Raw genomic sequence first — 22,397 nt, 5'->3', positions numbered from 1 at the left:
GTACATGACAGGAAGGGCAGAATAGAATCTTCCACAAACACAACATCCCATGGAACCAGAATACGCTTGTTTGTGGATGATACAACCTGTAACCTTTGCTTTCAGCACTATAACCAACAAAAATACATTTGACAGCCTTATCATCCAATTTTTTGCGATGTGTTTGTGGCACCAAGTATATGCCAAATAGCCAAAAACACGCATGTGCTCAATAGAATGCTTTCTATCATGCCATGCTTCATATGGAGTAATAAGAAAATATTTCGTAGGACACCTGTTTAGTACATAAGTGGCACACATGATGGCCTCAAGCCAAAAAGAATCAAAGCTTGACTTTCGACCATACATCGTGCCATTTTTGTAAGTGACCTATTTCTCCTCTCAGCAATACCATTTTGCTGAGGTATATAAAGCATTGTACATTCGTGTTTTATCCCACAAATAGCCAGAAATGCATTAAATTCATGAGACATATACTCCCCCCCTCGATCGGAACGGAGAGTGCCCATAGTACATTTCAAGACATTTTCAATCATAGCCTAAAATTGTTTGAAGCACATAAATACTTCGGACTTCACTTTAAGCGGAAATACCCATGCATGCCTGGAGTAATCATCAATGAAAGTCACTAAGTAAAGGTAATTACCCAAGGACGGAGTTTGCATGGGCCCATAAACATCACTATGCACAAGCTGCAACCTGGTGTGCCATACCACACTCCAAAAGAATGAAATAAAGTGACTTGGCAAGATGTAATCTAATTGTCGATTTGCAAAGTGCATCTAACTCTTCTCATTGAAATGCAGTCATGTTCATCTCCGCAGTCCTTGCAGTATATGAAATGGAAAATTTCTCCTTCTTCTTCTCTAAGACATCATGAATCTACTCTCTCTAAAGCACAAAGTTTGTCCCATCAAACTTCTTAATGTCATAAACATCCATGTCCTTAGGATACTCCATAAGATAAAGATTTCTAACACAAAAAAATAAAAATAAAAAAAATGGTAGAGTCTTGCTTGAATTTGGGTGAAAATCTCAACCAATATGATTGTCACAATGCAATACGCATAGACCAAAAGTGCATAGAAATTCTATATGAGCAAACGGCATAAATTAGAGAGTAGAAAATTGTTTGTACATAGTGTGAAACTGACAAATTATTGCCAATACAACGTCTAAGCACCTAGTCCTCTCTATAGATGGCCTATAATGAGGATATGATAGTAGGGATCTCTAGCAACCTAATCCACCATAACCTAGGCCCCAATGTTCTCCTTCAAAAAACCTCACATGCGATTCTCACAAAAAGGTAAGCAATGACACAACCATAGTCAAGTTTCAAGAATGACTCATTGGGACCAAGTCTCAAATATGGTCAGGTATGTCCTACTAAACGACATGGATCCACAAATGTGTGCAAAGGCAGTATCGACAAAAAATATACATATGATAATATCTACAAAGCTAGATTTCCAAATGCCCCCCATCGACGTTTTTCACAACAGTGGTTGGAGGGCTACATAAAAACATTTTTGAAAAACAAGCATTCCAGTGTACGGCGCGCAGCAACCAACCAGGTTAGAGATCCAGACAAGAGTTATCGCGGTGACAACATGGAAGATGCGGAGTGGGAGTGGGCAATGCAAGAAAAGAGCGATCTTGTTGTGACGGGCTCATCCTACAGACAACAATGTGAAGCTTACGCCAGACAAACTCCCACGCACGATGGCTCGAGAGGCAATGCAAGAAAAGAGCGATCTTGCTGTGACGGGCTCATCCTACAGACAACAACGCGAAGCTTACGCCAGACAAACTCCCACACACGATGTCTCGAGAGGCAAAGCAGCCTGGAAGGACAAATATGTAAGATTGATTAAATTACAACCTAAATCCGTGAATATTAAGATTATAGTTGATAATTTGTTATTTTTATTGCTACTTAGGAAAATATCACTCTTACTCAACCAACCAGAGAGATGGTCAAGTATCGAGAGTGACATACAGAATTTGATACTTGGCGATGGTTGTTCGAGAACAACCACATCTCTCGCAAGCAATTCGACGCAGCCGTTGGATCACTACAAGCGGTAAGTTTAAACAAATAATTTTGTATCAATTGTTTTGAGCTGTTGATAATTGTTTAATTTGGTTTCGGTTTATGTAGAGTCAAGGTGATCAAACGTACATGCCTCTAGACGACGACAAGATCGAGGAGGATTAGATAGAAAAATATTTGTCCAAACTTTTGTAAAGTTCCAATGTGGCACAATGTATAGACAACTATTTATATTTTTTTAAATAGTTAATCTTTTGCACATTAAATTGTCAAGGTAAAGTAAATTCAATTTCATTCTTTGTTTTTCTTGTATACTCTTTCAAAAAGCAATTGATGTTTCATTGTTTTATGCAGGTCAAAAATAAAGGTGCTCATTTGGGCTTGGGTGGCCCAAATGAACACCTTTATCTTTGAATAGGCGTTTAGCGATAATTAGCACAATAATACAAGCGATAATTGATACAGTAATAGCTATGCATATATTATCGTAACTATTACCGCGATTATGCTTTCAAACCACTATCGCAATATGAGCCGCGGTTATTGCCGCGTACCGCGGCACTGCTAGCGGTTATAGACTACTCTTCTTATAGTGATACATAGCTGCAAATATTTACTCCCAGCCTTGTTGTGAGCACATCCCAATGCATTGCAATGTGTGTGCAATCAAAGGATAACACATTGACTCAATAGTCTCCTCTATAAGCACTCAAGAACGGCTAAAATTAGTTCCAAATAGAGCACAAAGCACTCACAATGATGAAGCTCTCTCACCGGAAACCCAATCGGCTTTGATACCATAATGAAGGGAACTGTAAGATTGGAGTCAAGTACGTGAAAGCTACAGAGAGAGAAGATACGTGAAAGCTAGAGAGAGAGAAGATACGTGAAATCTAGAGAGAGAGAGAGAGAGAGAGAGAGCGCAGGACACACATGTATAGTGAGGTAGATCCAATCTTCTTCTCAGTAGCACATAATACTAGATTAGCTTGTTTGTGGCTCATAAATTGTATATCTATACAATTAAAGGTCGGTGGACATAAGTTAGTGATGGGCGGTGGGCGCTTGGACTACATGATCAAGAAGCCAACACATCCTCATTGATAAGAAGAGGGATTTCTTTAGAAGTAACAAAATTGACCAATGTAGCCCTTGTACTTTCTTCAACAAGAAAAATGAATTGAGAGTCTTATAGGTCCACAATCCATTTCATGAGTCTCTTTGATAAAGTAGGGCTATTCACCAATTGATAAAGTAGGGCTATTCACCTATTTCATGAGTCTCTTTGCTAAAGTAGGGCTATTCACCAATTGAGGTAGAAGAGTGTAACTATATGCATAATTATACTCACCATAATGAGCTCCACCTCTCTATAACCTCTTTCCACCTCTAGTTTTACCCTAGTAGCACAATAGATAGGCTTCATGTAGTCGAGTTGCTACCTTGTTGAAGAAGCATAGATCCAATACCTACTTACGGATTCACATAAAACACTTTATCCCAATTAGGAGTTTTCATAGAAGAAAGAGAAACAAGAACCTCCTTGATTCCTTGAAAAAACCCCATCAAGTTCATGGGACCATTATAGAGGATCCAACCTTGCTACTTGTTGTAAAGAATAAAGAAGTTGAGAGGACAAAGAAATCAACCTTGACATGTACTTCATGTTTTGAATAAAATTAGTGAGTTGCTTGATATCTTTAGGTGATGAAAGGAGTATCAAAGCCTTCCATTTGCCATGATCTATATCAATCCCATTCTCAAAGATCATATGTTCCAATAACTTCACTCAAGATCATATGTTCCAATAACTTCACCTTTGGTTGAGCAAGATGACACCTCCATCAAGCAACACAATCAACATTGACACCCCTTTGATATAGATTGTAATTATGGCACTTGCTCATTGTACATAATCGCAAGCACAACTTGACATTGTTAACTTCTAAGATGGTTTCTTCTTGTATTGGCTTCTACCTTCCCCCTGCTTAGCCTGTTGGTTAATCTCTTTCACTAATTGTTCTTTGAATGCTAGCACTAATTCTAGTAATTAGTATCGTTATCATAAATAGCGATAAGTGGCACAATTGCTCCCATAGCGAAAACTCGTCTATCTCTTCTTTCTTCTATTGCTTTCATGCCAGCTTTGCATCAGCTACACAAGCCATCTTGGCCAATCTCTCGTCTCTATGCAAAGTAAACTAGAAATAAATTTTATGCTTTAGATTGCTTGATGCAACATCCTGTTCTAGTGCCTTTTGTGTCCGATTTGTCAATTGAGCATGTTGCTTCTCTCAAGCTTCTTGTTCTTTGTAGTTTGACCGAGCCTCTTTTGCGTCCTTCTTAGCTAGTGTGAAACTAAATATATTTGTGCTCAATGGAACATTGTCAACAAATACCTAGGGATTGAGATGATTACACTCCTTTTCCACCGATCATGCTTCTAATCACATCGGCACTACCATTTCTCCAACATGATGAGGTGCTTTAACCATCACGATACTACCTTGCTTCTGCGTTGTTCATGTTACTCCGCCCACTTGACCAGAGCCTACTCGCTAATCTGAGTGCTATCATTTAATGAGTGAAGAATGAGCAACTAAAATCGAACGAAGGAAAAATTAAGTGGGAATTCTATATTTCTATAGTAAGTGTAAGCTTTGGATGGCTACAATTCCTCAAAATAAGGTCGTAAATTGCAAGAACAAAGCTAATCTTATCAATGGGATGCCATGTGACCTAAGCATTTCAAGCACATAGAACATTTTCTTCATGCCAAGCAATGTACAACCCTTCAAATTTGAAAATTCCCTTCAGAGAAAAGTGGTGGAAAGAAATTACCTTATTCAAAAAAAATTCAAGTAGAGTGGAGAGAAATTACCCTTTATTGAAAAAAAAATCAATAGCCCTTCTAAATCTAAAATAAGTATAGCTTAATCTAGAATAGGTTAAAAGGGCATTGAACCCATGAACTAGGCATTTGTTGTTGAGAAATGCAAAAAAGGCTTCTTGGCATATATGCTTGTCTCTATCGTTGATCGTGTCTCGCAGCTTCGGTTCATTATGTACTGAGTAGGAAACTCGCACCACAAAAACAAACTAAGAAGCTTGAAAGTAGGGGTTCCCGTCGGGGCTTGCCCAAAGCATCTATTCAAAAAACAAAAGGGCACACTTAAAATTTCTCTTGAAGCAATATTGGCATTTACACTCAAATTTGTAAAATTTTACCACTTTCTTCAAGGAAAGCTCAAAATCTAGCCAAGATTTTGCAATTTTAGCCTAATGGAACTACACTAAACATCGATTTTTAACAAACACTAGTTCATGTGCCTTTGATTGCAACTCTAAAGTTTCACTGCCATACTAATCGTGTGAAGATGCTTTTGCCTATCAAGGCGCACCGCCAGTGCCCTAGGTTGTGATTATCCTCTACATAGGGTAGAGGCACAAGTTCGTCAAAGGGAAAGATGTTCAAGCCTTATACAGTATTGATGCAAACTAGGAACAAAAAAGTGCTTCAAAAATATTTTCTTATACGACATGGAAAACTGTACCTATGTAGGATTAAATTGAATAGTTCTACAGGGTTTTACATAGAATTCCTCCTACCTTCTAAGTTGAATTTAGAGGAGAATTACATAATTTGGAATTTTTTCTTCATCAAGGATTGGTAATGATAGCTGGTAGAAAACAATATGGTAGTCTTGAAAAGTTGTGGCATCCTTTGCAACATTGGCCAAAATCTCCTCTGCTATTTACCCTAATTTCTCTTTAATACGTTTCAATCAATTGTGAGTTGATGCAATTAAAATTTCCTCTTGCCTATTGAATATACTCCTCTCTCATTTTAGTTGATAAAGAAACAAGCTCTAGTGAGAATATATTTAAGAAACTCCAAAGGAAAATGCTCTTTAACTAAGTTCAATGATGCACATCATATTATTCATATACACTATTCAATTACAAAATTGAATTGATTTTTTATCTTATTTTTTTCAAGCAGAGATTTAAAAATACTCAAATTTTCTTATTGTATACAATAATGGGAATTTATGAATGATATCAGTCAAGGGATGTAGATATTGTTTGAGAAAATATTACATGCACATAAAAAGACATTAAGATCTTGAACAATCCATACAAGAAAACACAAGTGCATGTTTTAAGTTGATATATCAATATGATAAGTGATCTATCATAACTACACGAAGATAATAATACTCCTTAAAGGCATGCACTATAGCATAGAAAGAATGAAATCATTTAATTTATTGTGTACATGCAATTGCAGCAACAAAGGAGGATAGACTTTAACAAGGGTAAAGGGGTTAATAATGGACCTACAAGGACAACATTGCAAAACTTTTCAAATTATATGGAAATTAAGATGGGTATGGCATGTGGAGTGAGGAGAGTTTGCTATGGGCTATATTTTCACATCAAGTTCACTCAAACCTGCAAAGGATCTAATCATTCCTATTTGAATGTCCCTCTATTGGCTCCCACTTCTTAAGTGGACTTATATTGGCCCCTTTGCCCTAGGAGGTGTACAAGGAATAAAATTTTCACGATGAGGTCATGGATGGGATAGATGGGGGATTCTCATAGAATGTAAAAAATTGTTCAACGTGCCTTGCTCCTTGATTTTTATTTTCTTACATTTTATATGTCATTCATTCCTCATTTTTATGTTCCCTCAACAATGGGTATTCAATGATGACATGAATGGGGGCATTGAAATTTATCTCCTACTTCTTGAGTCGAGATCTCTTCCAATTGAGGTCATGGGTATGGAAAGAGTTGTGGAGTACATGACAAAGATGTGTCAAAACCCCGCATATCAACTTCTTACAATTGCATGGGAAGCAAGCAAAAAAATTTCAAAAGATGCATAAAAGCAAGATCTTGAGCACGGGTGGATGCAAGACATAAACAAGTGGTTTGGGAGATGGGATGCATTACACTTGCCCCAAGATGCCTTAGTAGACTTCCAAGTAAATGAAGCTTTTCTACGATGCCAATGTATTACGGCTTGGGAGGACCCAGTGTGTCACGCTTCATACATTACACCACCCACATTATCCCGGCTACAGAACCATGTTCTATATTACGGCTTGGGAGGTATCCAGTGGGTCGGGCTTCATACATTACACCACCCACATTATCCCCAGCTACTAACCATGTTCTTTGGTAAGAAAAGGAAACCAAAGTCACCCTTTTATGCTTGAATTTATCCCATTACCGACGATACGCACTATCATAACCATTCGGCTTAGCTCCCACTTTCTTCAATTGAGATGGGGCATTGGGACAATGGAGAAGAGTCACATTGACTATGCACATCATGCTCACTGCAAATTTGAGAGTCCAAGTACCACACCCTACTAGAGTGCCCGACTCTTGCTCACATCCAAAGTTATTTCCCTCACATTTTCAGCCATGACTTAGACCTACACACTCCTTAAGCTTCAAGAATCGCTTATCGGTCCCGCACATAGACATCACATATATCTTTGGTCCCATAGGTCATATTTGACCTCTGAGGACGATATTAGAATCTATCTAATAAAATCCATTTGTTTGTCTCTCTCTTTGTGCCCATATACACACATTGCGTCACACATGGACACCTTGTTGGACTCCATGCGAGGTGGTAAATAAGAAACCATTAAGAAGAAAAATATAGAGGTGAAGAAAGAAAGTTGGGTAAATATGGTGAAGAAGAAGGTTACATTAGAGGTGGAGGACCATCATTGGACTCTAAACAACACAAAAAGGAGATATGCGAGAAGTTGGGATACTCTCAAGAAGGTATACCAATAGCTAAACCATGGAGAAGTGGGAAGAATGCAGCCAAATGCACTCCCATGCTTCACTTGGACGTAAAGAAGACAAGACCACGTCTATGAAGAAGAGGGTGGTCTTTAAGAGGCCTCTTTGATAGCCCTATATACGTGGATGCGGATCCCACAAAGCTCCAAGGGGAACAAAGGGAGGCTTGCTTGCATCCCATAAAGAGGGAAAAAGGGTTACTGTAGCAATGGGAAGATTCTCATTGACGGAGGGCAAAACACACTTCGAGCTAGAACTTGCTATTCGAAATTGTGATGTGGTGGGGAATCTCCCCCACTCCCACTGTTCCAAGCCGGAACAGGCGAGGCAGGAGCCGAGCCTGTTCCTTGTCCCGGAACATTGGGGGTGGGGGAGATTCCCATCCGTCATGCCCAATCGTAAGGTTGCACGTGTCCACATTTTTTCCATAAGTTTTATAATGTTTTGTTACATGGTTGTGAGGGTTACGGGCTGCAAGAATCGCATGTCTTCTCTGCCACAAATGTGCAGGTTCCATGGAGGTAAGATTTTGTAGTGGTGGTTGCTCCTGTATCTTTTCCCAGTTCCTTTTCATTTACACCTGCGTGAGTGCTGCCCATTTCATTGTGCTCTTTCTCCCCAGCTTCCTAGCACCTCCACCAACATCACCGACACTACCTCCTCATCCTTACTTAAACCCTTCCGCTACAACTTGCACTCTCGCCTCTCGTCTCCCAATGCGCATGCATTTCATATTTGATACAGTTGATATAGTTGGTTATTTTCATGCTCAGATTGACCTTAGTGTGTGCGGTTGCTTAGAATCATTTAGGTGTTGTAATATTTTCATAATCTTGCATTTGATTGGGTTGGAATTTTGTTTGTGTGATGTGATTGACAGGAATTTTCTCTAGGTGAATTCCATTGGTGGAATCTTGTTGACCGCATTGTCCCTGTCCTGTTCACTGTAAGAATGTTAATGTAATGGACGGTTGAGATTGCTTGATATGCTGGAATACACAGACCCAAGGCATGACGGTTTCTTATGGATTACTTTTGCCGGAGGAGGTGACGGAGGGTGGTGATACCTTTTTGTTGACATAGACTCACTAGAGCAAGGAGAGGGGTCTCTTGCAAGTACAAGAATTTTAACGGGCATCTGCCTATAGGACAATTATACAACATGACTCCTCCAAGGAATAAGGTGAGCTTGCCATATGTTCAAGGGATTTCTCAAGGCTGTACTAGTATATGCTTTATTGGTCATACTTGTAAGGCCAGGCACACATCGAAGCCCCTTACATGAAGTACCGGCTCTTTAATACCCTCGTGACATCTGCATGGATGAATATGACCCCAGTTTCATGAAGCATATTAAAAAGACCTCATAATTTGTTGCTATCACACATAATTACAAGGTCTTCCACTAGATGAGATAACCACACAACTTCCTTGCTGGCACTCGAAACTGCAACATACTCATCCTTAGTGGTGGAAGACGAAGTGCAATTTTGGAAACATGATCTCCAAGAGATTGTCATTCCAATAAACAATAAAATATAGCCAGATGTGGATCTCCTAGTGTCCAACCTACATGATCAAAATCAATGTATCCAACTATGGATGCATCATTGTTCCCAAAGTGCACTTGCTAGCTCAACCTTTGATGTATCTCAAGATATGTTTCACTGCTTCCCAATGCTTTCTGCTCGGATTGATGATATGCTTATAGCCGAGAAGTCAAAAGATGAGATTGCACTTCACATGCTTTATGCAAGCAGTTTGCCATGAAAGATTTGGGCGATGCACATCACTTTTTTGGTATGTGTATCAAGAGAGATCGAAAGCGTGGAATACTTGAAGTATCACAGGTAGAATATATTCACATGGTCTAGCAACATTTTAACATGCAAGCGGGGAAAGCATTGAGTACCCCAATGGCAGCATATGTAAAACTTAGCAAGAATGATTGCCCCAAGTCGGATGCTAAAAAGGCAAAGATGAAAAAGGTGCGCTAACCACTCCCACTGCAAATGCAATGTCTGGTAGCGTGCTAACCATGGCGTACATGAGACTTTCAACTACCAAAACCGGAGTTTAATTTGTTGTCAATGGCGGTGGAAACCCTCTTCCATATCATATTTTTCCTCCACATGTGGAGATATGAACCAAACAGACCCTCCAAGCTTGCGTATGAGACCTCTCAACATTTGGCCGAGTTCACAAAGAATAGTATGCATTAATAACAAAATAGGCCCAAGATTATGGGTACATTGTGGTAAGATTGGAGTTCAAACAGTGGCACATAGACAAGGAGAGACAAGCAAGTCACATAGAGAGGAGCCACCAACATAGCCTCTCTCTCTCTCTCTCTCTCTCTCTCTCTCTCTCTCACACACACACACACACACACACACAGTTGAACTCTCCTCAACACTATCCCGTATTTTCCACCTTGCATAGGTTCTAAAAGTAAGCTGAGCTATGCTGCTCTCAACCATAGGAATATTAGACCCCAATGTGAGTTTCATCTTTGTCCAACCCAGCTTTACAGGCTATAATCAAGAGCCGTAGATTAGTCATCGATCTCTCAAAATCTTGCAATGGTGGGACATTAAGAGCTGAAAGTCCTGGCGTCTGATGACTAAGCTCGACATATTTTATGTCACTTAGTCGCCTTCTTCATGTTGATGGGCTTTCTTCTTTTGATGAGAACATGTAACCCCTCTTAGTTTTTATTTACAGTATGCTGGCATTAGATGTTTGCAGAGCTTGTACTGCCCAATGCTAGGCCTCTGGTTATTCTCTTTACAACCTAACCTTTAAAAATCAAGTTGCTTGTATTTGCAAGGTGTGAACATAAGAAGGTATATGATTAGGGGAAAGAGCAAAGCCTCCGGTACTTATGTCAAGCATACTGGGCTTTTGTGTAGGATGCCATCCTTATATAGTGGTTTTGTCCATTGTGCGATGAGGCATGGAGCTCGACCAAAGCCTCCGGTACTTGTGTCAAGCATACTGGGCTTTTGTGTAGGAGGCCATGCTTATGAAGTGGTTATGGAAAAGTGCAAAGACTCCATTGAGCGATGATGCGTGGAGCTTGTCCCCACCTCACAATCTATGGCACCTAAAAAGCAGTACATGTGGAAATTCCAATCATCTTACTTACAACGTGTGTGCAGGCTGTCACACAAACATAAACAACCTAACCTAAAACCTCCTTGTGAAGTGGAGTAATATTACAACGAGAGATCCAGAAGTTGGATCATTGAGTCTTTGGTTGTAAGTGTCCGAAGGCAGTGGCGACTCCATCTTTGTTTAGCTGAACAAGCTAGCTATTTCTTACAGAAGTACACATTCTATAAGGTGACTTCCCTCATCCGTTGCTGCCATTGCCTCTTCATGGGAAAAGCTCTCTTCAGTATGTTTCCCTTCTCCTCTTACGTTAACACCAGAATCTGCATTCATAGTATCTCCACCAAGAATCCCTTTATCATCATTGACATCAACATCAACTTCCTGTTCCGGAAAGTCCAATGGATCATCTTGCAAAACACCACCTTTCTTGCCCCGCAGCCTCCCTTTAGTCCATTTGGTCTTGCTTGCCTCAGTAGAAACTTTCTTACCAGTGTCGTTGGCCTTCTCATCATTCATACTGCTAATTTCTGGTACACCATTAGCGTTAGCTGACTGCGTCGTGGCTGTGGTCGGCGGACCCCAAATTTTTCTTTTCATTACCTTCACTGACCTCTTCTTTCTGGTGCTGGCTGGGATTACACCAGCAACGGCACTGTCTTCATTAATTCCTTTGGTAGTCGTCGCTGTGTCCACATGCTTTACATGATTACCCTTGGCTACCTTCGGCTCCTCGTCACACTTGTGTGTCTTCACCATACGCCTACGCTTCCCAACACCTTCATCACTTGTATCAAGCTTCCTTTTACCGGTAGCTCTCAGAACCCCCAGAAGTTGAACCATGGGTGCTGATTTTGACCTTGTTGACCTCTGTTGCATTCCATCTACCAAAAAGAATAAGGTGGTTGAAACAAGCAGGCTTAAATGGAGAAAAGCTTGTGGACAAAAGGAGTAAAAGCCTACCTACAATCCAGATAAACTCTGATAGATTGGGGCCACCTTTATTCGCTTTTAGATAACGCTGGAGCTGTACTCTGGATTTAAACTCCTCCCCGCTGGGTGTTATGAATATTACATCAGTTCTTATCGGGATCATGCCCTTGCCAATACACCGGACAAGCTGTATTAACATAGAGACAACCCTAAATGATTAGACAAGTTTTTCACCTTCAGTATTAGTAACAAACAAGGACTTTATAGTTAATAACTACTTAATCCAAGCATCACACACAAAAAAATTTGCTAGACAATGCAGGGGAAATGATGATGCCAACACCACAAAGCCTACCATCCAACTTGCTCTCTTGTTGACAGAGCAAGCAAGCCTTGCAGCAGAGGTGGAGTGCCTCCAAGCCACCTCTATTATCTGCAAGATTATCAGCACCCAACCTACAAGAGGCGAGGTGCACGAACTCCTCCTAGGCCGCCTTCTCTCGGAGGTGGGAAAGATCATAAATGTGAAGTTCCTTGGGTGTGGCTACTACCAAATCTAGCTTGAGACTCTCGAGATGGTGACCAAAGTCATTGTGATAAGCCATCTGCTAGAATTCAGATTCCTGTCCGGAGGTGGCTCTAGTATCTCTTAGGAGATTAGGGAGTGAGGGTTGTTTTGTGGTTGTGCCCAGCCATATCTGAGGTAGACGTACCTTTCTTGGCGATGGACTCCACAGTGTTGCCCACCCGATAGGCTGGCATGAGCGGGACCCTCGTTCCTAGGGTTTCCCGGGGTCAAAGTCTGGAGTCTTCTGCAGGTTTGCTACTAAATATGTGTGTTAGGTCACTTTTAGTGAGTTTACATATTTATTAGCATTTTAGACCATTTATCAGGATCATGGGTTTCTGAGCAGGTATATATGCACCACACCCCCCCGTATACTTTTGGCATATTGTTGAATGCACAGTTCCAACGTTTTGAGGCACACTCTCTCCAATGTTTTGCATATCTCGAGCGCTTTGGTGTGTACTGCACACCCCCCCCCCCCCCCCCCCCCCCCCCCCCCCCCCCCCCCCCGTTACTAATTGACACCTCCTTTTGGGAGGTGGGATCAATGGCTCACGATCACCGGTTGATTGTGACCGTTGGATTGCCTATGGAATGCAAAAGATTCCCACTTTCTTGGATCTGGTGATTGAACCCACTACCCTCACCCCCACGGAATTGACTCTAACCACTAGGCAATCGCACGTTCGTTGAAAGGTGTGTGTGTGGTAAGTTTATAGATCACAGCGTCATGGACAAGTTTACACCTAGTTCACACCGAGTTCACATTGAGTTCACACCAAATTTGGTGTGGTGTGCAGACTCTCCCCAGTTCACACCAAGCTCACAATTTGTTCACATTGAGTTCACACAAAGTTCACACCGAATTCAGTGTGGTGCCCATACCTTCCGAGTTCACTCTTAGTTCACACCTAGTTCGGAAATTCAACACCAAAACGCAGACCAGTATGCGTTTTTCACACTCGTTTTGGGGTGAAACGCCACGTTTCAAGGTGAAATGTTTCGGCCTTGTCACCTTGAAACGTGGTGTTTCACCACAAAACGTTTCAGTCCAAAATTAGAGCAAAGTGAAACATGAGATTGAAACGTGCGTTTAGCGACTTTGAAACTAATAGCATGGTAACTTGCTATTACTGAAAAAGCTTGTGTTTCACTTGCTGAGTGAAACGTTTCAAGGCCAAAAACGTTTCACCTGTCCCGACTTGTCGAAACGTGTTTCATGGTGACACTGTTTGGGGCTGATTTTGGCTGGAGTGGACAAATTTGAAGATTTCCTCTCTTCTACCTCGAAATAGCCTCGTTGCATGCCCATGTTCTCCCACATGATGGAGAGGAGTGATGATTCTGACATCCGTGATGAAAAAGTACAACTTGAGGTTGGGACCGGTGGTGGTGGTGAACCACCCGTCAACGATGAGTGGGGAGATCGGTCCTACCAATCAAGATACCTACTCTCCCTACCTTTCCCTCGGATCGGCAATTGAATGGCGAGAGCTATGCCATTTGAAAAGTGACCATGATGGCGGTCTTCGACTCTTACGAGCTTGGAGGCTTTGTTTCGAGCAACTTTCAAAAGCCAAAGGACCCTCCACGAGCAAAGTTTAGAATCCAGTCTTTCATAATCCTCAACACTACACCATCAATCATCACTCACATCCAATTGATGAAGGACGCGAAGTTGATTTGGAATCGGCTTTCTTCACTAAATGATCGAGTTTCTCCAATGAAGTGGATAGCCTTGGAGGTGTAGTTGAGGACCCTAGATGTGAAGAACTCATCCATGAGGGATCACATCAACAAGATGTAGAAGCTTCAGCAAGAGGTACAGGTTGGCTCCGTTCTTCAGTGGCTTGACACGTAAGCAGTTTGTGACAAACGCCATATGATGTTCGCTCACATATTGCTACACCATTGTCTGATTTGTTAAAGGGTGTCAACACTCGTCCTCAAAGTGTTGTCATGACCAATGCCGCTAAGAGTGCTTTTCAAGCGCCCAAAGTAGCAGTTGCTAAGGCACCATGCCTCATCCTTGCCTCTTGGGATGAGCCTTTTGAGGTTTGGATTGATGCTAGCAATATTGCCATTGGTGCCGTGTTACAGTAAAACAACCATCCAATGGCATTTCTCTCTCGTAAACTAAATAGTACTGAGAAGAATTATTTTGCCTATGATAAGGAACTTCTCTCTATCATTTATGCATTAAAGAAAGAACTAGAAGCATTTCATTTATGGACGTGACTCGTGAGTTTGTGGTTCGCACAGATCACCAAGCACTTAAATGGCTTCAATCTATGCCTAGTGCACATTGGAATGATAGGCAAGCACGATGGTCTCAAATTTTTGAACAATTTGGTGGTATGATTGAGTATGTCCCTAGAAAAGCTAACCCTGTGGGCAGATACATTGAGTAGGAAATCTCTTTAGAATCTCATTCTTTTCTCTCTATTCAAGGTGCTGGTTTTGATGATCTCAAAGACAATTACATGGGTTTTGAATTTGAAAAGCATTGGTTACAAGCACTGAATGCACAATGTTCGTGCAATTATGTCATTCGTGAAGGTTGGCTTTGTTGGGTTAAAGGCCTAAATAACCCCTTTTTGTACATTTTTATACTTTGTCCAGATTCATATTGAACCTCGACACATTTTTTAAAGGTCACTTATAATAAAAGTGGGAAAACCCAAAACTCGATTATTGAGTTTTCCCCAAAAACATGAGCCCTCTCTCTTCTGCTAGCGCTTCCTCTTCTGCTGGCCTTCACCTCCCCTCTCTGCACACACACTGCACTTCCTCGCGTGCTCTTTCACTTGCACACACCGCCGCGCGCTCATCAACTGGTATCAGAGCTTGATTAGGGTTTTGCCCCAAACCTGCAAACGCTGAATTTCAGCCAAGAAGGTCAACTTTCTCGCGAGATTTTGCAATTTTGTCGCCAAAGGACTCGTCCCCGGACACTAGAGAGCTCCCGGCAACCCAAATTGACCTAAAACAGGCTGAAATTAGATCAAAAACGGGAAATTACAGGTTATCACAGCGAAAATACAGGTTTTGCAAATGATGTATTAAGGTGTGGGAATACTTTTGCTAAGTCCCCGCTACCCGAAAACCCTGAAATTGCCAAAAAAACAAGGTCTGAAACAGGTGTTTTAAGCAAATTTCAGATTTACACAGGTTTTTGCAAGTGTTTTTATGGTGCGATTACATTGGGGAAAGTGCAAATTGATGCAATTTACGCACGTTTGACAAATTTTGTCTATGTATGACCATTTGTGGCTCAATTTCATGCATTTTTGATGCTACAAATTAGGGCTTTTGCGCTTACATGCTTCTAAAGGCTGTGTATTAGTCTTATGTATGTCTTTTGAGGCTAAAAACAACTAAATTTGTTGTTTTCGAGCACAAATTTGCTCGCTGAAATTTCCTGCGCATAAATTTCAGAAATTGAATTTTGTGCCCAAATCGTCCTATTTTGCCCCAAATTGCTCCTGTGACCATTTGGAGCTGTAGTGCACATCTCTGTGAGGCTATACTCCGATTTTTGCGCATTTTGCCCAAAAATTCAGCATATTATCCCTCTTATTTCGTGCAACTATGGCCTCATCTTCTTCGGATGTGAAGAACCTCTTCGAGATTAGGAGGTTCGAAGGTACAGGTTTTGATCTTTGGAAAGACAGGATTCAAGGAATCCTATTTCTTAAGGATTGCGAAGGGGCACTTGAACAGGTGAAGCCACAGAATATGACAGATGAAGCATGGGTTAGCATGAACAGGAAGGCCGTTACATACATTAAAATGGCCATGACCGATGAGACCGTCATTGATGTGAAAGGTCTCACGATTGCTTTTGATGTGTGGGAGAAGTTGAAGGGAATATATGAAAATACAACGCCTGTCAACCAGGTGCACTTGATGCGAAAACTTGTTGGCATGCAACTAGATGAGTCCAAGAGCGCGGCAGAGCACTTGTCATTATTCGCAGGTACTTTGTCGTAGTTACAGGATTCTGGCTTGACCCCTTTTGATAATAAGCTGAAAGCTATCTTCTTGCTTATGACCTTACCTGAGTCATGGGAAACTTTGGTGGTTTCGTTGTCCAATAACCCCAATTTGACCTTTGATGGTGTTAGGGGTTCTATCTTGAATGAAGAAATCAGGAGGAAAGCAAGTGGAGAGGGAGATAGCTCTGCCAACATGGTTAGAGGCAGGACAGAAAAGAAGAATGCTTATGCACAAAGGAGTAAGAGTAAGAGTAAAGAAAGGGGAAATGCAAGCAAAGATAAGGGTGATGTGACTTGCTATCAATGTGGCAGGAAAGGTCACAAGAAACCCGATTGCAGGTACTATAAAGCTGAGTTAGAAAGGAAAAAGAATGATGGAGACAAAAAGAAAGAGAAGAAGGAAGTCAAGGCAGATGCACAGGATAGCTCAAAGGACAAAGAGAAGGCCAATGTGGCTTCTAGTGTCGTGATTGAGGAGCTGTCAGATGTAGAGGACATCTTGTGTGCCACTTTGTCAGATGATGATGCTTATGACTTTGATGCCTCTCTAAATGTTCATTCACAGGACATGCAGATCACCAAGAGTGATCTTATTGATGCTTTGTTGATTGTCAATGATGCATTGTCCCAGACTTGGATTGTTGATTCCGGTGCTTCATTTCATGTGACTCCTATCAAGGAGTGTTTCTGTACTTTTGATGCGGGCAAGCGTTGCCATGTAACCTTGGAAACAATCATGCGTGTTCCATTGAGGGTATTGGCACTGTGCATCTCTCCATAGATGGCACAAATGAGCTTGTCTTGCATGATGTTCGATATGTGCCGGGAATCAAGAAGAGTCTGCTTTCTGTTGGTCAGATGGATATGCATGGTTACAGCATCTTGTTTGAGAGAGAGTCATGGAAATTTGAGCCAGATGATGTTGGACAGCAAATTGAGGCTCCTGAAGGGCATTTGCAGCCAAGAAACAATGCTGAAAATGGTGCTGAAAATGATGTACAGCAGCCCATTGTTGATGATTTTGTAGTGCCACCTGATGTAAACCCATTGCCGGATAATGTGGATCATTGGGTGAGGCGGCCTACTCGTCAAAGACGGCCTGTGAGTCGATATGACCCCTCTTTGCATTACATTATGTTGACAGATGAGGGAGAGCCTCTTACGTATAAAGAGGCAAAGACATGTGAGCACAGCGACAAGTGGGAGCTTGCTATGCTGGAAGAGATTAGAGCTTTGCATGCTAATCATACTTGGGATTTGGTTGGATTGCCCAAAGGAAGGAAGGCTATTCCTAACAAATGGGTGTATAAAATCAAAACTGTTGATGCAAAACCCAAGTATAAGGCAAGGCTTGTGGCAAAGGGATATGTTCAAACCAAGGGCATAGACTTTCAAGAAGTGTTCTCTCCTATTGTGAAGATGGCCACTTTGCGTGTATTTTGCCATTGTGGCTGCTCTTGATTTGGAAATGGACCAAATGGATGTACATACCGCTTTCTTGCATGGTGATGTGAAAGGAGAGCTTCAGATGAAGCAACCCGAGGGTTTTGTTATCCCTGGCAAGGAACATTTGGTATGTATGCTCAATAGAAGCTTGTATGGGCTGAAACAATCATGTAGACAGTGGTACAAGAAGTTTGATCGCTTCATGCTTAAACATGGTTACAAAAGAAGCCATGCAGACCATTGTTTGTATACCAAACGTGATGAGGATGGCAGCCCTATCATTCTTGTGCTCTATGTAGACGATATGTTGATAGCTGCAAAGAAAAGAAGCATTGTAGATGCTCTTAAAGGGCAGTTGAAATCTGCGTTTTCAATGAAAGACCTTGGGGCAGCTGAACATATACTTGGGAGTGCGTGTTACACGGCAAAGAGACAAGCGCCTATTGTATTTGTCGCAAGAAAAGTACATTGAAAAGGTGCTGGACAGATTTAACATGGCTGAAGCAAAGCCTCTTGGTGCGCCATTACAACCATATGTTAAAATCTCCAAGGATGATTGTCCCAAGTCAACGGAAGAAGCCAATGGCATGCAAAGTGTGCCTTATGCTTCAGCTTGTGGTTCACTTATGTATGCTATGGTTGCTACTAGGCCTGACATAGCCCATGCAGTGGGAGTTGTGAGCCGGTTTATGGCTAATCAAGGCAGGTTGCATTGGGATGCAGTGAAGTCCATTATGAGGTACTTGAAAGGGACTAAAAACAAATGCCTCTGCTATGGTAAAGGACCAATGGAGTTGAAGGGATTTTGTGACTCTGACATGGCTGGTGATGTGGATACACGGAAATCCACAAGTGGCTATGTATTTACCCTTGCAGGAGGTGTTGTTTCATGGTGTTCTAGATTGCAAAAGATTGTTGCATTGTCTACTACAGAGGCTGAATATATTTCAGCCACTGAGGCTTCCAAAGAAGCTATTTGGTTAGCACGCCTATGCAGTGAGTTTGGCTTGCCTACCAAGGCACCTATGCTTGGTTGTGATAGCCAGAGTGCTATATGTCTGGCAAAGAACGCCATGTTTCATACACACACAAAGCATATTGATGTGCGGTATCACTTCATACGAGAAGTGCTTGAGGATGGCCTTATTACATTGGTTAAGGTCCATACATCACAAAATCCAGCCGATACTCTCACTAAGTGCTTACCCAAAGCACAACATAATCTATGCATAGAGATGGTGGGAGTCACGTAGCTTAAAGGCGCCATTTATGCCTTTAAGTGGGAGGTTGTTGGGTTAAAGGCCTAAATAACCCCTTTTTGTACATTTTTATACTTTGTCTAGGTTCATATTGAACCTGGACACATTTTTTAAAGGTCACTTATAATAAAAGTGGGAAAACCCAAAACTCAATTATTGAGTTTTCCCCAAAAACGCGAGCCCTCTCTCTTCTGATGGCGCTTCCTCTCCTACTGGCCTTCGCCTCCCCTATCTACACACACACTGCACTTCCTCGCGTGCTCTTTCACTCGCACACACCGCCGCGCGCTCATCAAGCTTTTCTTTAGGAACCATTCGTGTGTGCTATCTTCTTACAGAGCACCCATTTTGCATGACGCACATGATGCATTAACGGGTGATCATAGGGGTATTACATTGGAAAAGGTTGAATGGTCTTTCTATTGGCCAAAGATGCGTAAGGATGTGTACAACTATGTTACTAAGTGTGTTGTATGCAAAGTTACACGGAACGGGAACGGGAACGAGAACGGGGACGTTTCCAAAAGGGGCGGCCCTCGGGGTGGCGGAACGGGAACGGGAATGGAGGCCGGAACGGTAGCCTTGAGGGAAAGGGAGAGGGAGAGGGAGAGGGAGGATGAGCCTTGAGGGAGAAGGTGAGGTAGAGAGCTTGAGAGAGAGGGTTTAAAGCCATTCTTCATATAGGAGAGGATGGAAATAACACCCCCCCCCCCCCCCAAAAGAAAGTTCAAAAGACTTGTCCCAAACTGTCATTTTTTTAAACTTTGTCGTTCCGGATTTTGCCATTCTGCGTTCCGGATGCCGTTCCGGTTGTGGTTCCGATTATGCTTGGGAAGGGAACGGCGTTTCGTTCCCGTTTCCGTTTCGAGGAGGCGCCGGGCTTGGGAACGCGTTCCGAGAACGGGAGGGCTCCGTTCCGCCCGTTCCCTGTTACTATGGTTGTATGTCAAAAATTTGAAGTCCCTCATGGTAAGCAACAAGGGCTACTCATGCTGTTGTCTATCCTTGACGAACCATTTGAGGACATAAGTATGGATTTTGTAACTAATCTACCACCTTCCACATCTGCACGGAACATGCAATGTCTAGCTATCGTTGACAGGTTTAGCAATTTTTGCATGTCAATCCTTGCAAGCCCAATGATACGGCAAATGATGTTACACGGTTGTTCATAAAGCATTGGTATTCCTTGTGTGGTCAATCCAAGTCTATTGTGTCAGCTCGTGATACTAAGTTCATATCCCATTTTTTGCTTGTTTTGTTTGAAAATCTTGGCACTAAGTTAAACTTTTCTTCCGCATTTCATTTACAATCTGATGGACAAATTGAAATTTACAACAAATTGGCACTTGATGTTCTCAAATCGTATGTTCATGACAAACAATCCAAGTGGGAGCCATATTTGCCATTAGTTCAGGTTGTTCTCCATGATTCGCTCTCTAGTGCACCTGGTCGTACTCCTTATGAGGCGGCATTTGGCCGACCTGTTCAATCGTTGTTGACTAGGTCTTCTTCCAAATTCAATGATGCTAATTGTGTTAGTCAAACCTATGCAGAGGTACTCGAGAATGTTAAGCTTCGGCTTAGCAAGGCTCAAGAGTCCTATTCTAGGCATGCTAATAAGCATCCGCAAGATGTTTCATTCAAGAAGGGTGATTGGGTGTTTTTAAGGATCATGAAGCAACGTCTAAGAGGTGTGCTAAACTCTCTTTTCGTATGTAAGGTCTGTTTCCGACCGTCAAAAAAGTAAATGATGTTGCAATTACGTTTGCCACCTTCTTGGACAATGCATGATGTTTTCCATGTTTCTTAGCTTAAATTGTTTCACAGTGAACCTCCAAGGAGCATCCCAGACAAGGAGCAACCGGAGATAATTGATGAAGCCGATGTTATGGAGCTGGATTAGACCCTTTTGCATCGATTCAAGCATAAAACAAAGAAGCAAGCAAGTCAATACTTCCTAAAGTTCAAGGATCGAGGTACACATAAAGCAGCTTGGGTGAACGAGGAGTTTATCGACTACCCAGATTTGCTAGCCTCGTACAAGGAGGCCATGCAGATCGGTACTTATACCTCACCTTAAGCAGGAGGGGATGTCACGTGCACATGGCTCTGTGTGCCACGTGGACATGCTTCATCGACTTCCAGAGCCAATTTTCCTGGGATGTCTAGAATCCTAGGAGGGTGAGCCTATTCGCAAGAACTGCATGTTCGGACGAGTCCATTAGAATACGTTTTTCAGTTTTGGAACCCTCTTGCATAAATGGTTTGTATACACGTTTTGATAGATGTTATTACACTACGGTGGGCATATGGCATGACATGCATATAGTTCTAAATTGGAGGAATCCAACGAGCCATTCCCCGCGTCGATCGGATCCCCGAGTGGACAAATGTGCGACAGTTTCACCCAAACTAATTTATTCATTTATTTGTTGGGTCTGGTGGACAGCTTGCCCTACCTAAGCCTAAGTAAGTTTACGACTCCAATTCCTAGCCTATAAAGGGACCCAAGGAGCTAGCGCTTCCTCAAATTGCAGGATCGCCCAGATCAGCCTAGTGTTTTGCAGAGGAGCAGCCAGCGTTTTCAGTAGCCCTAGCGTTTTTGCTCCACGGCGGTGAATCAGCCTAGCGATCTCAATACGCAGTAGAACAGCCCAAACATTTTTAGTTTCAGCCCACTCCCTCGCCGAGTTTGTGCCACATTTGCTAACGCTAGCCTTCCCAAGTGCGGTCCAGTACTTCGGCTGCCGGCAGTCCATCATCGGCATCGTCGAGATCTACGTTTTCAACCCTTCATTCCTCTCACATCGGGAGTGTAAACCAACCCCTTGGTGTCCATCCGCAATCCCACATCGAGAAGGACCTAAAGGTGCATCAAATCAGCCCCGGAGGTGCCTCGTCTTGAGGAGTTACCGAAGCGACAGTCATCATTCAAGTCAATAGAGTCTGCACTTGAGGTATTGCATGTGTCTACATTCCATTTATGCAATCTAAAGCAAATACTACATCGACAACAATGTGGGGGGCCTTGAGTGAGTTGGTTGAGACACCATCGGGTGTCATTCTCCTCCTCTCTCTCTTTTTCTCTCTCCCTCTACACATCTCTACCGCACTCTCATTCCCACTCTCAAGAAAAGGTAAAAGGAACCATCATTCAAGCTAAACACTTGTTAGGAGCAACGGAATGA

At 42.1% G+C, this 22,397-nt stretch overlaps 1 protein-coding gene across 1 annotated transcript in view; it reads right to left on the bottom strand.

Moving 5' to 3' along the window:
* Positions 1-10,988: 10,988 nt before the first annotated feature.
* LOC147448870 (uncharacterized) overlaps positions 10,989-22,397 on the bottom strand; it is a 38,803-nt gene continuing 27,394 nt past the window's right edge. Inside the window, exons 2-3 of the mRNA XM_086521315.1 lie at positions 11,966-12,122; positions 10,989-11,886 (exon numbers count right to left, since the gene is read on the bottom strand). Coding sequence (XP_086377441.1) covers positions 11,210-11,886; positions 11,966-12,122 — 834 coding nt within the window. The 3' untranslated portion in view covers positions 10,989-11,209. The remainder of the gene's footprint in view (positions 11,887-11,965; positions 12,123-22,397) is intronic.

Source organism: Adiantum capillus-veneris, chromosome 10 (genome assembly GCF_014529385.1).
Source record: "Adiantum capillus-veneris isolate H3 chromosome 10, ASM1452938v2, whole genome shotgun sequence".
NCBI lineage: Eukaryota > Viridiplantae > Streptophyta > Polypodiopsida > Polypodiales > Pteridaceae > Adiantum > Adiantum capillus-veneris.
Note: the sequence above shows the minus strand (reverse complement) of the source record. Positions and strands in the feature narration are given on the sequence as shown.